The sequence below is a fragment of the Pongo abelii genome, chromosome 1 (genome assembly GCF_028885655.2).
Source record: "Pongo abelii isolate AG06213 chromosome 1, NHGRI_mPonAbe1-v2.0_pri, whole genome shotgun sequence".
In the NCBI taxonomy this organism is placed as follows: Eukaryota; Metazoa; Chordata; class Mammalia; order Primates; family Hominidae; genus Pongo; species Pongo abelii.
In genome coordinates, this window is record NC_071985.2 from 24,965,888 (window position 1) to 24,980,537 (window position 14,650).

General features: G+C 47.4%; 1 protein-coding gene across 3 annotated transcripts in view; it reads right to left on the reverse strand.

Annotated features, from left to right (window-relative positions):
- The window catches only part of CNIH3 (cornichon family AMPA receptor auxiliary protein 3), a 126,544-nt gene that overhangs the window by 44,457 nt on the left and 67,437 nt on the right, over window positions 1–14,650 (reverse strand). For 2 of the 3 annotated variants that reach the window (XM_024245262.3, XM_024245264.3), the window contains one exon: window positions 13,461–13,508. In XM_024245262.3, coding sequence (XP_024101030.1) covers window positions 13,461–13,508 — 48 coding nt within the window. Of the gene's footprint in view, window positions 1–1,937; window positions 2,555–13,460; window positions 13,509–14,650 lie in introns of those variants that run through there. The other variant, XM_063716567.1, reaches the window with a different exon arrangement.

Sequence of the window (14,650 nt, forward strand, 5' to 3'; positions counted from 1 at the left end):
CATGCCCAGCCTCCTCCAGGTCCCATTTAATATCATTCAACCTGTGACACCTCGTCTTGCTCCTCTCCCACCTCACATTCCTGCCTTAGTTTTCCAAAGTGCACATCAGTGGCTGTGTGCCCTACAGGCTGCGCTGCTGACCGACTTCCCCCATGAGACAGAGATCTGCAGCTGTCCTCCTATGTCCTCACTCCCATTTCTCTGGAATAAAGTCCCTGATGTTGAGCTGAGCACACAGCCCCATAGAATCAAGACTACATTCTGCCATTTGCCTAAGATCTGGCCAAAGAGTTAAGGAGAAGTGGTGTGTGTGACTTCTGGGTCACTTCCTTCAAGGAAATGGCCCTTTTCCTCTTGCCTCCTCCATCCTGCTACTTGAAAGGAGGTCATGATGTGACGTCCTCATGGTCCACACGGACAAGGAAATTCCCTAAAAATGACAGAGCTCCAAAGATAGGGGGAGCCTGGGTCTCTAGACAGCTTTGTGAGTCCCACCCACCCCATTCCAGCCTGGACAGGCCTCCCAAGGCAGAGTGAGCCCCATCATGTTTCAGTCACGGTTATAGTGGATCTCTGTTACTCACAGCCCCAAACCCATATCCCAATACGCTTTCCTGCCTCTCACACATCCTACAATCCCAGAGTTCCTTGTTACATTAATGAGAGGAGAAGGATATTATGAAAACCCAAATTGTTTCTGTCAGAACAATCAATGATTTGGTGACTTATCATAGCAAAACTCCCAAGAGTCCATAAATCTTTATTGCTGAGAAGGTCAGGCTGTGACAATATGCTCTGCCTCTGCCAATGAATGCAGTAAGGGGACCAGCCTACTTTCATCTGGTCCAGACTACAGGGGAGCCTGAGCGATCATCATTCTTTTCGCTGGCCCTGCAGAGATTGGCCCCTAGGGTAGTGGTAAGAAGCTCTATAAAGTTATGGAAAATAACTGACTCCTATGAATGTGAGGAATTGGAAGCAGCAAGGATTGAGGACTGTGAACGTGGACTCTGGGACCAGACCTATAAGCTGGGTGACCTTGAACAAGGTACTGACCATCTGGTGAGCAGATAATTTCACCCAACTCACAGGGTTGCTGTGAAGGTTCAGTTCACAGCAATTCCAGGCCTCTCTGTAAACCTGCTGAACCTGAACTTACCAGAATTGAGGGGAGTGCATTAGTTAGGGTGCTCCAGGAAAACAGAACCAACTGGGGTGTGTGTGTGTGTGTGTGTGTGTTAGAGAGAGATTTTAAGGAACAGGCTCATGCAACTGTAGAGATTTGGTAAGTTCAAAATCTGCAGAGTGGGCTGGCAGGCCGGAGACCCACGGAAGAGTCAAGTTGTGGTTGAAGTCTGAAAGCCGACTGCTAGCCAAATCCACTCTTGCTCAGGAGAGCTCAGTCTTTCTGCTCCAGTAAGGCCTTCAAACTGATTGAGTGAGGCCCACCCACAGAAGGGAAGATAATGTGCTTTACTCAAAGTCCAATTTATTTTTTAAATTTTATTTCAATAGTTTTTGGGGAGCAGGTGGTGTTTGGTTACATGGATAAGTTCTTTAGTGGTGATTTCTGAGATTTTGGTGCACCCCTCACCTGAGCAGTGCACACTGTACCCAATGTGTATGTAGTCGTTTATCCCTCACCCCCTCCCGCCCTTCCCCCCAAATCCCCAAAGGCATATCATTTTTATGCGTTTGCATCCTCATAGCTTAGCTCCCACTTATAAGTGAGAATATATGATATTTGGATTTCCATTCCTGAGTTTCTTCACTTAGAATAATGGCCTCCAGTTCCATCCAAGTTGCCGCAAAGGGCTTTACTTCATTATTTCATTCCATTTCATGGGTAAGTAGTATTCCATGGTGTACACATGCCACATTTTCTTTCCACTCGTTGGCTGATGGGCATTTAGGTTGGTTCCGTAATTCTGCAATTACAAATTATACTGCTATAAACATGTGTGTGCATGTGTCTTTTTCGTATAATGAAAGTCCGATTTAAATGTTAATCTTATCCAAAAAATACACCCTCACGGAAACAACCAGAACAATGTTTGATCACATATCTGGGCACCGTGACCTAGCCAAGGTGACAGATAAAATTAACTATCCTGGGTGGATAGGAATGTACCTTTCAGAGTCGTATGTTTAATCATCAATCCAGATTCAACGTGAGGCACAGCCAGGTTTAGGGACCCTCTCAATGACACATCCTAAAGTCCCTGACAGTTTTAGGGTTTCTCCTCCTGCTGCCATGAGGCCTGCTAGACTTCTTTACTTTTTGAAACTGGTTGTGACGGCCCCACATTCATCTCAAAACCAACCTTCTGTTGTGTCTCAGGTGAGGAAGGTGTTCTCTCCACACACAGCCAGGACATAGCAAGTTGTGGAAATGCTCCTCAAGTCCAGGGCTCAGCTCATCCTGGGCTGTCTGCAAAGGAGCTGGCAGCTGGCAACATCTGTCTGCTGTCAACCTTCTGGGTGGAAGCTCTTGTCCCTCTCCTCTCCTCCTCCACAGATCCAGTTCTCCAGACCCTGGGGAGCCATCCTGGCACTGCTTAGGAATCACCAGAACATCTACCAAACACTCAAGTCACCAAATATTTCCCAGAGTGTTTCTCTACCGTGGCCCCCCATGGGGCATTTTCAAAATACAGATGACTAGACCCTCGCGAGAACTGCTGGAGCAGATCTTCTGGAAGTGATTCTTAAGCAGATATATGTAGAAACATCTCCAGAGGTGATCTTGATATGCAAAAAAATTAGAAACCACCAGTTCCACTAATGACGAATACTGGAGACCAGCAGACTCTAACATTTGCTACTTCCTGATACGATCCTAGCACAGGAATTTTCACAATCAAGGCAGCAAGGTCTGACAGAAGAATATCCACACCCTTTTCCCCTAACTTTGTAGTCCCCCCATGCTGACCAAAGCTTGAAAAGGTGCTTGCGCATTTCCACGTCTTCTCTTGCTTCTCTATGACACCAGGAGAATAAGCCTCACGTGGTCACTGGAGGACGAGATATGTCTGTCTGAGGCTGACTGAGATGAGCTAATGACCTTCTGCCCACCAGATACAAGAATGAGCTCCAGCCAAGACCAGAAGAACATCTCCCCTGCCCAAGCGCAACCAAGGTCAACAGAACTGACCACATGACCCATGGACTCATGAGAAATAAATGGTGGTTGCTGTAAGCTGGTTTGATACCTTATTACCAGGGCAATAGAGAACTAACAAGGATAGGGCCAACCAGCTACCCAGATCCCCAGTGAAAAGCCAGTGCCCATGTGTTAGGGATTTGTTTGTAAAGTCCTTCAGTTCACCTGCTGCGGCCCTAGGGAAGGAGTGAGGTGAGGACAAGTCCCCTCCAACTTCTGGTTCAGCAACCCCATGACAGCACCACAGTTTACGCATCAAGGAAAATGTTCCCTCTTTCCCTCTGACTAACAAGGAGTTTGCCACGGAAAGCGTCTGAAAATAAATTATACATGAGACATGGTTTCTGAACTAGTTACAACTTTTGTTCCAGGATATTTTTACTTCTCTTCAAATATTCCCTCCAGGAGTGAACTACCCTACCAAGAAGTTAAATGAAATTAGAAAAAGAGCCTTAAAAGAATCCACTCGGACCCATCAACAGTGAGCCAAACATCTTACAGGCTCCCTGAGGCCCTATGTGGTTTCGGTATCCGTAGCTTCTCTTTAAAACAGCTGAGCCATGTTACTGTAGCGGTGGTCCTTAAAGAGCATGTTTTGAAAAGAAGCAACAATCTCCCTTATAATGTGGTGATCAGAAATGTGGACTCTGGTCACATGGACTTGCCTTCAAATCCCAGCTCTACCACTTAAGAAATAGGAGACTCTCGGATATATACTTAACCTCTCTAAGCCTCAATTTCCTTTTCTGTTAAGTGTGGCTTTTAATAATGACTACTTCATAGGGTTGTTTTGAGATTAAAGGAGTTAATACTTTTAAAGGCATACAGTAGTCAGCATCACTATTTCCATGCTTTAGAAACCCTCCCAAGAAACAGAGAATTCTGATCTAGAAAACTTCTGCGTCAAGGATGGTCTCTCTAAGGCACTCCACACAACTGCCTTTGAGTTTACGTATCCCTTTTCACTGTATCATGTCCCTCAATTAAAATATGCCATTCCCTCCAGAGCCCTGTAGGAAGAACCATATTAACAGCTAAAAAGAACTGAAATCAAGTCAATCCCTTGTGGCGAGGAGTGCCAATAATTAGAGAAAAAAGGCACCATCTTCTCCATTCCTCCCAGTTGTTTTTAGAGACTGGGTCTTACACTGTCCCAGGATGGAGTGCAGTGGCATGACCTTGGCTCACTGCAGCCTGAACCTCCTGGACTCAAGTGATCCTCCCACCTCACCCTCCCTCCTGAGTAGCTGGGACTACAGATGTGCACCACCATGCCTGGCTAATTTTATTTTAATTTATTAATTTTTTGTAGAGATGGGGGTCTCACTATGTTACCCACACTGATCTCAACCTCCTGGGCTCAAGCAATCCTCCTGCCTCCCAAAGTGCAGGGATTACAGGCACGAGCCACTGTGCCCTGCCCTTTCCAGTTGTTAGCATATGACAAATACTGTGCACCAAAGCAACATGGATCTTTCTCTAAGTTCTGGTTTATAAATGTACTTAGTAGCCCCCACTTAGGTCAAAGAAATTTGGACAAAGCTTGAAACCATCTATTTGTAAATTTTTACAAACCATCTATTTATAAATTTGAATGGCTGACCTCTGGCAAAGAATAAAATCACTTTAAGAAAAAAGTTTTCCCCTTTTAGAAGTGCCACATGCTTACAGTATCAATGAGATACCAGGAGCTAAGATACTCTGCCCAATGAGAGAATGAAAATCATCCATCCACTACAGCTTTTTACATCTACGCATGTCAGGAATGTTGCCATAAGAATGTTATGTAACAAACCATTCCAAAATACAGTGCCTTAAAACAATAACCATTTATACTTGCTCACACTTCTAAAGGATGGTTGGCAGTCACTGGCTCTAGCAGGCTTGGCCTTGAGATACAGGTGGGCTCAGGTAGGTTCCCCATGCCTCTCATCCTCCTTGAACCAGTGCATTGGTCTTGCCAATGACAGAATTTCAGAAGGGAGAACAGGAATATCCAATGACTCTCACAGCCTTGACACACACTCCCACGCCTGCCCACTTTGCAGTGGACAAGTCCTGTCACCTGGAAGAGCCAAGTATCAGTGGGGAGAGGAAACATACTCTGCTTATAGGAGGAGGAACTGCAAAATCATAGTGCAAAGGTCACGGAGACCAGGCTGAGTTGCTTCAGGGGCCTGTGACCTGTGCAGCTGCACAAGGCCCTGAGCTGGGAAGGGCCCCATCTTTGGTTGAATGTTTGGCATCAGCTTCTGACATGGAGCCTCACATTGCCATTTTTCACCAGGCCCTGCCAATTATGTAGACAGTCCTGGAGAGAGGGGAGGGTAAGGAAGCATTAATAATAATGCAATCTCCTCATTTAACAAGACTGACTTTTCACTGTGAAAGTGTCATATCCACTCCCCATCTCCTCCAACCCCTGCTTTCAGAACCACATCATGGAATTTCTGCAGTGGGTTCAGGCTGCTACTGGCAGCCTCACTTCACATCACAACTCCTCCATAAGACAGAGCTGTGGCTCTGGGAAGCTTTAACAAGGAACAGACACAGGTGCCCATTAGTGGGAACACCTGTGGTCATATCGCCACTGCATTTCTGGTACTAAACCTGGAGTACCTGCCCCTTCCCACCAGGCTCTCCAATGAACTCAACAGCCCACTCACCCTCAAACCCTACCCACACACCCTTCTCCTCCATGTGGTGATGAGAATGCCCAATGAAGAATGAAAATAATCCACCCACTACAGATTTTTATATTCACAAATGTCAGGGAAAACCTGCAGTGGGACTGGACAAATCCTTGGGGAAATTGGGACATGAATTGGGGAATCACAGAATTGTCAAACCAGAAGGGACATCCCAAACTATGCAACTAAATGTCCCCAACACTGGGCAGCCTCAGTCTAACTCAAAATCATCTCAGACATGAACTTGTCTAATGTGATCTAAGGGGCCGGGTGCCTGTAATCACGCTTGTAATCCCAGCACTTTGGGAGGCTGAGGAGACTGGATCACCTGAGGTCAGGAGTTCGAGACCAGCCTGGCCAACATGGCATAACCTCATCTCTACTAAAAATACAAAAATTAGCCAGGCATGGTGGTGCATGCCTGTAGTCCCAGGTACTCAGGAGGCTGAGGCAGGAGAATCACTTGAACCTGGGAGGCAGAGGTTGCAGTGAGCCGAGATCTTGCCACTGCACTTTAGCCTGGACAACAAAGTGAGACTCTGTCTCAAAAAATAAAAAATAAAAATGAAAATAACTAACTTGGTCTAAGGGATGTGAACATTTCACAACCAGTCCCAAAGTTTGATGACTACCACTGATGAAGCACGTTTCTCCTTATTCTCATACCAATCATTTGGGCTCACATTTAAGTTAATTTCCTTGAACCACTCGCTAAACTTGCAGATGCAACAGGAGTCAGCCTCCTCCTCACAAGAACCCTTTATATGCCCAAAAGCGGCAGTCACACCAACCTCTGCCTTCCAGGATGCTTCCTGCTCCCAAACCTGCACTCTATAGAGGCCCCACAGAGCTTATGATGTGCTCTGGTGGGGAGAGCTGCTCAAGAGGCAAGTGGCTTTTGCCACAAAAAAATGAATCATGAGCACAAGTCAACACAAGAATCCTGCAGTTCAGACAATTACCCAAAGAACACATTTTCTGATAATTACAGAGCTAAAAACGGATCCACTTTGAAAATCCCTTCCTTTCTCCCAAGAAAGCTGAGGAGGTGGTTTAACAACAATCAGCTGCTGAGATGCATCACATTCTAGGGTGTTTAGGAGGCTAGTTCCAAGAAATTCTTGGAAGGTGCAGTTCCCAGAAGGTGGTGCTGCTAACTAGACCCATTAACCCTCCCCGCCATCCCCAACATGTGCTCACAGCTTGGGAATCGGAACTCAGAAGCCCATTCAAAATGAGAGAGACAAGAGGGAGGAGGCCCAGGCTGGCCCACCTTGTGATGCTTCTCAAACACCAAACAGCACTTACCTAAGAAAATGGGAGGGGATGGTAAGAGGGGGTGCAACCAGCCGAGGATTATCTCGGCTGGCCAAGTGTGTGCTTAGCGATGTTATAAAGGGTTTTAGGTAGAATCTAAGGGTCAGGATGATAATAATAACATTTAATATGCATTGCACACTTATGAGCCAGATGTACCATATTACCTCATTTAATTCTCACACACTTCTATGAGCACGGTCCTATTATTTTTACCCCAGTTTACAGTCACACTGAGGCACACACCGTGGGTTACATGGATAATAAGGGCAGAGGCAGGATTTGGAAGCAGTAGACGTTTGCACACTTCACCAAAACCTTCCAAATATAAAAGTCCCGGAAGTGGCTGAGAGCAGATATTAGGATGGTTGAAATACAGACTACAAGGGGGCAGAGGGTATAAGCATTATGGAAGAAAATCGGACAGAAGAAACTGTAGGTCAGAGATCTTCTGTGTCAATAATGAATACAATATTGAGTTAAATTCAATTTTTAAATACAAATCTTTTTTTTTTTTTTTTGAGACAGAGTTTTGCTCTTGTTGCCCAGGCTGGAGTGCAATGGCGCGATTTCGGCTCACTGCAACCTCCACCTCCAGGGTTCAAGTGATTCTCCTGCCTTAGCCTCCCGAGTAGCAGGATTACAGGCGCCCACCACCACGCCCGGCTAATTTGTGGGGGTTTCACCATGTTGGCCAGGCTGGTCACTGACCTCAGGTGATCTGCCCACCTCAGCCTCCCAAAGTGCTGGGATTACAGGTGTGAGCCACCGCGCCTGGCCTATAAATCTTATACAAGGAGTAAAAGTAGTAAAATATGTAAATTTTGTAGTATGTCACGGACAGTACTGAAATGAAGAAATGGAAAGATTATTGACTAAGCCAGTGTTCCCAAGAAGAAGGATTTAGATGACGGAAGTGCCAGAAAGTTGGCACTCATTCATTCACTTACTTAGTAAATACTCACTGAGCACCTTCAGTGGTCTATGCGTTCCTCTACATCCTATGTCACAGCCCGTGTTGGTGAATGAAACAAAATTGCTGACCATCCAGAACTGGCATTCTAGTGAGAGAAGACAGACCTGCATGCCCAGGACCTAAATGCCTTTGGGAGAATAGTGTTACCAACTTAAGCTAAATAACATGTGAGCTACAGCCAGACCTCAAGGGCCAGACAGACAGAAGCACCTATAATTTGAAATTACATTCAGAAAGACATTATGTTGAAATCATCCTCATAAAGTTAAGAAAACAAAATTGCTTGACTTTTAACAAAAGCATAAGCTTTAAACAGAAGCATAACTAAGCATTAGCCAGCTTGCCCTATAGCCCATCTCCTCATAGCCACTTACTGCTTAGTCCCATTGCCTCTGTCACAAGGTCCTAACATCTATAGGTAACATCTTTAACATTAAAAAACCTCAAGTTTCCCATTTGAGATATTTTCTAGATCCTGATTCCATCAGGCCCACTGACACCAGCCAGTCTGCGGACTCCCTCCAAGGAACTGACTTAGTACATGAATGAAGTTTCTATGTCGTTATGATTTCATCTCCCATGTCCTAACCAATCAGCAACCCCCAGTTCTTCAGCCCACTGCCCACCAAAATTCCCTCTAAAATCCCAGCCCAAAACTTCTCAAGGAGGTGGATTTGAGATTCCCTCATGCCTCGTTTGGCTGCCATACAATTATTAAGCTCTTTCTCTGCTGCAACTCCCACCGTCTCAGTGTATTGGTCTGTTACTGTGCAAGGGTGCAAAGCTGGTGGTCCTGGTATGAAGCTGGTGGTCCTGCAACAATGATGACATCACTGAAAACAATCTCAGGTATCCAGGGTACACAGAAGAACTAACAACTAATTGTTAAAAGTGGATGTGCTTAGGGCAAGAGGACTGGAGGAGGAGGGAGATTCCACAAAGAAAGAAAGCAAGCTGGGCTGGGCATGGTGGCTCATCCTTGTAATTCCAGCATTTTGAGAGGCCAAGGTGGGAGGATCACTTGAAGCCAGGAGTTTGAGACCAGCCTGGACAACAAAGCAAGAACCCATCTCTACAAAAAATAAAAAAGTCTGCCAGGTCCCTCTCCCCCTCCCCCTCTCCCCCCTTTCTTCGGTCTCCCTCTCCTTCTTTTTTCGGTCTCCCTCTGTTGCCGAAGCTTGACTGTACTGCCGTGATCTCGGCTCACTGCAACCTCCCTGCCTCGGGCTCCTGTGATTCTCCTGCCTCGGCCTGCCCAGTGCCTGGGATTGCAGGCATGCGCCGCCACGCCTGACTGGTTTTTGTGTTTTTGGTGGAGATGGGGTTTCGCCGTGTTGACCGGGCTGGTCTCCAGCTCCCGGCCTGGAGTGATCTGCCCACCTCGGCCTCCCGAGGTGCTGGGATTGCAGACGGAGTTTCGCTCACTCAATGCTCAATGTTGTTCAGGCTGGAGTGCAGTGGCGTGCTCTCGGCTCGCTACAACCTCCACCTCCCAGCTGCCTGCCTTGGCCTCCTAAAGTGCTAAGATTACAGCCTCTGCCCCGCCGCCACCCCGTCTAGGAAGTGAGGAGCCGTCTCTGCCTGGCCGCCCATCGTCTGGGATGTGAGGAGCCCCTCTGCCCGGCCGCCCCGTCTGAGAAGTGAGGAGCACCTCTGCCCGGCCGCCATCCCGTATAGGAAGTGAGGAGCGTCTCTGCCCGGCTGCCCATCGTCTGGGAAGTGAGGAGCGCCTCTGCCCGGCCGCCCCGTCTGGGAAGTGAGGAGTGCCTCTGCCCAGTCGCCCCGTCTGGGAAGTGAGGAGCACCTCTGCCCGGCCGCCCCGTCTGGGAGGTGAGGAGCGCCTCTACCCGGCCGCCACCCCGTCTGGGAGGAAGTGAGGAGTGCCTCTGCCCGGCCGCCCCGTCTGGGATGTGAGGAGTGCCTCTGCCCGGCCGCCACCCCATCTGGGAGGAAGTGAGGAGTGCCTCTGCCCAGCCGCCCCGTCTGGGAGGTGAGGAGCGCCTCTGCCCGGCCGCCACCCCGTCTGGAGGAAGTGAGGAGCGCCTCTGCCCGGCCGCCCCGTCTGGGATGTGAGGAGCGCCTCTGCCCGGCCGCCCCGTCTGGGAAGTGAGGAGCACCTCTGCCCGGCCGCCCCGTCTGGGAAGTGAGGAGCGCCTCTGCCCGGCCGCCCCGTCTGGGAAGTGAGGAGCGCCTCTGCCCGGCCGCCCTGTCTGGGAGGTGTACCCAACAGCTCCAAAGAGACAGCGACCATCGGGAGCGGGCCATGAGGACGATGGCGGTTTTGTTGAAGAGAAGAGAGGGAAGTGTGGGGAAAGGAAGGAGAGATCAGATTGTTGCTGTGTCTGTGTAGAAAGAGGTGGGCATAGGAGACTCCATTTTGTTCTGACTAGGAGAAATTCTTCTGCCTTGGGATGCTGTTGATCTATGGCCTTTCCCCCAGCCCCGTGCTCTCTGAAACATGTGCTGTGTCAACTCAGGGTTAAATGGATTAAGGGCGGTGCAAGATGTGCTTTGTTAAACAGATGCTTGAAGGCAGCATGCTCTTTAAGAGTCATCACCACTCCCTAATCTCAAGTACCCAGGGACACAAACACTGCAGAAGGCCGCAGGGACGTCTGCCTAGGAAAACCAGAGACCTTTGTTCATGTGTTTATCTGCTGACCTTCTCTCCACTATTATCCTATGACCCTGCCATATCCCCCTCTCCGAGAAACACCCAAGAATGATCAATAAATACTTAATAAAAAAAAAAAAAAAAAAAAAAGTCAGCCAGGCGTGGTGGTGCATGCCTGCAGTTCCAGCTACTCAGGAGGCTGAGGTGGGAAAATCACTTGAGCCCAAGGAGTTCAAGGCTGCAGTGAGTTATGATTGCACCCCTGCACTCCAGCCTAGGTGGCAGAGAAGACCCTATCTCAAATAAATAAATAAAGTTGTAGGTACATGGCTTATTTCTGCCTTGAGTTAGTGAAGAGGTGCTGGCCACTCCAGTGCCACTCCCCGTGGGAGCTAGAAAACTGTCAGGCTGCAGAAGGTGTGATCACGCAGCCACAACACCTAAAGTCTTGAAGTCACTGTCTCATGTCCTCTGATGTCTACCTTTTCTCCCTGGTATTTTCCATGACCATGAGCAGCAACTGCATTTGACCTCCCAGAAGCTGCAGCAGAGGCAGTGGCATGGGGAAAACGAGCATGTACAAATGAAAGGGGCAAAAGGCAGGAAAAGGTAGAGTACAGTGTTCCTTGGAGTAAAATGCCTCAGTTTATTGTTTATAGAAGCTTATACAAACAATATGCAAATTTGCAAAAAGCAACGCTAATTCTTGCATAGTGTGCTTACTTTCATACCCTTAGCTCTGGGCTGCAAGTCTGTGGGCCACAGGACCTTAGCCATTGCCTGCTGCCTGGCTGGAGTCAGTGGTTAAGCATCATAAAAGAATAAGCAAGGATAAAAGGTGATGGATATGGAACATTGTTCTGCCAGAGAATACAGGATGGTATATTCAGGATGGGAGAAAAAGGGGCAATTTGGAGTCTGAAAGGCAAAACTTTGATTTTGTCTCGATCCATTCTATGTCACTTAGGCATCAAGTCTTAAAAAACAAACCAGAGACTATAGAAATACTGGCTGGACATCCCATTACTGGGTATATACCCAAAGGATTATAAATCATGCTGCTATAAAGACACATGCACACGTATGTTTATTGCGGCACTATTCACAATAGCAAAGACTTGGAACCAACCCAAATGCCCATAAATGATAGACTGGATTAAGAAAATGTGGCACATATACACCATGGAAATTATGCAGCCATAAAAAAGGATGAGCTCATGTCCTTTGTAGGGACGTGGATGAAGCTGGAAACCATCATTCTCAGCAAACTATCGCAAGGACAGAAAACCAAACACCGCATGTTCTCACTCATAGGTGGGAATTGAACAATGAGAACACTTAGACCCAGGAAGGGGAACATCACACACCGGGGCCTGTCATGGGGTGGGGGGGAGGGATGGCATTAGGAGATATACCTAATGTAAATGACGAGTTAATGGGTGCAGCACACCAACATGGCACATGTATACATATGTAATAAATCTGCATGTTGTGTACATGTACCCTAGAACTTAAAGTATGAAAAAAAAGTAGTACTAGCTGGAGCAGGTTATGGGTCTCCAAGATATTATCTGGAAAAATAATTTATAAATTTGTGAATTCATATTACATTATTTTCCTAATCATTCTTTATTCCTTGGATCACAAATATTTTCATATATAGGTTTTATCCAAGCATATTTCCCTGCTGTATCATACAAGATATGGGATTCTAACACACTGGCTCTCTTAGAAGATATTAAAAGACAAGTAGTTAGCTAGAAAAATAACTGGCTGCTTGATTAAGCTCTCTCTCAATGAAAGGTATCATTACTGAAATACAGAAAAAACTTTAAAAGCTTGCAAAGTATTTTCCCCTTCTATCAATGTTGGCATAACATTTTATTTCTGTCCTATTCATGTAAGGCTCAAAAACTCCTTTTGGGCTGACCGGTGGCTTTCTTATGGCCTGTAGTTCATCCACTCTGTACAGAGGTTAGGGATGTCCTTTGGTTATTTTACCCTCAAGTTGCCGTTCTCCATATTTTGCTGCAAAAAGCACACACTTTTTTGGGAAAGAGACACAGGGGCCCCCAGCTATGGCACAGAGCTACGCTAAATACCAAGTTTGAACGGTGTGTGCCCACATGCGCTTCCTGAATGAGTCTGGGGAAGGTGTAACATACTACCCATCCATTCAGAGCAACTCTCTGAATGACGTGACTCTGCCTTTAATAACACCGCCTCATCCCACCCATCCAGCACTCCCAGTGATGCTGACAATCAAATTGCAAAGCTGCGTGACAGGCTGCAACCTCAAAGGAAACCCAGCATCTAGTTAAAAACTTCCCAAGGTCGGCAGGGAGTGTTCCTGAGCCCAGCCCCAGACAGGAACAAAGGCTCTGTGGCAATAGCAGCTGGAAATGCCATCCATCATCATGCAAAGATAAAGAGCTTATAACTCCAACCAGAGGGCACTTGCAAATATCCAGTGCTGTCCTGACACTTTGATTGATGGCCACCTCCTTTAATTAGCTCCTCTTGTCTCTGGAGGTTTCCAAAGAACTGATCACTTGCTCCCACCTCCCCCTTTCCCTGCCACCATTTGCCTCCCCGGTGGACAGGACTGGAGCAGGCACTGAGCCTCACCAGCCTCTTTCACTGTGTGCCCACCCACCACCATGCGATCCTCCCTCCTCGGCATGAAGCTGCCACACTGACCTTTCGCAGAAGGAAGCAGATGCGCTCGATGTTCCTCAGCCGTTCCCTCTATCAGGATGCACAAGAAAGAAATGAGAAGGGAGGTTAGGGGTTCTGCTAAAACAGCATGAGAAGGCCCCGCAATCAGCCCCAATAGTGGAGGCAGAAGCCACCAGAGAGCCCTCCTGGGCACATGGCCAGCATGCTCCCACCCAATGGCTTTTTCTAACAGAGTTTCTGACTTTCTTTCCTGTACCTTGTCATGGTCATTTGCTCTTAACAGAACTCTCCCAGCAAACAGCATGGGCTCACCTGCCCTCTCAGTCCAGCACGGATTTCTGTTCTTTTATCTACAGTCAAAGTCCCTCTCAGCCTCCATGTACATATAAGGTGGTCAAACTGCTGAATGGGACCTCGTGTTCATGGAGCATCCTAAAGCCTGCAGCCGGCCCTCCCAGGAGGCCTTCCCACTTAGGTCTCGAAGACAGTATGTGCCCTCATTAGTATCTAAGGTAGACAAGTTCTCTGCCTGCTGGTTTTATTTTTCTAAAGTGAGTCTACTTGGAGGAAGTAATCTCCCTACTAAATTAGACACCAATGATGCCCCCAGGCTAAGGCTTTTTAAGAAGTTCGAGTTTATCAAGGCCTGGCTCACTGCCAAGGGAAGATGAGATGATGGCCCACGGCTGGGCAGGTGATGATGCCCGCATCCTGCACTAAATGCCGTTGCCTCCCTTTTCTTTCAGTGACTTTAACGATTTCCAAAGCCACACTGAACACAGCTGTGGCATCTCCCGGTGCTTCATTACTGAGGCAATTTGGTTGCTGTAGATGGAATGGTAATGAGATTCCTCGTGGATCTGGAAAGGACAGGTGGCTGGGACTTCATTTCCCTAATTAAATCATAAATATAGTGATTCCTGTGCATCCTGTAAGCCCAGAGGAAGGAGCCCACATCAGGACAAATTAGTGTCCACACGGCTGGAAAGATACACTGCATCCTCCTCACATGTGTGCACACGCAAGCACACATACTTATGTGCACACACACACACAAAAGGGAATGCTACAAGACACGCACTAGCTCCTTCTCCAGCAAGCCAGAGCCCCTGAAGGACAACATCTACCATTACTTTAAAGTAATACTGAATGCCCAGCTGGTAAAAGGAAGGGAAAACATGAGAAACGAGGAGTAAAATGAGCATTCCTCC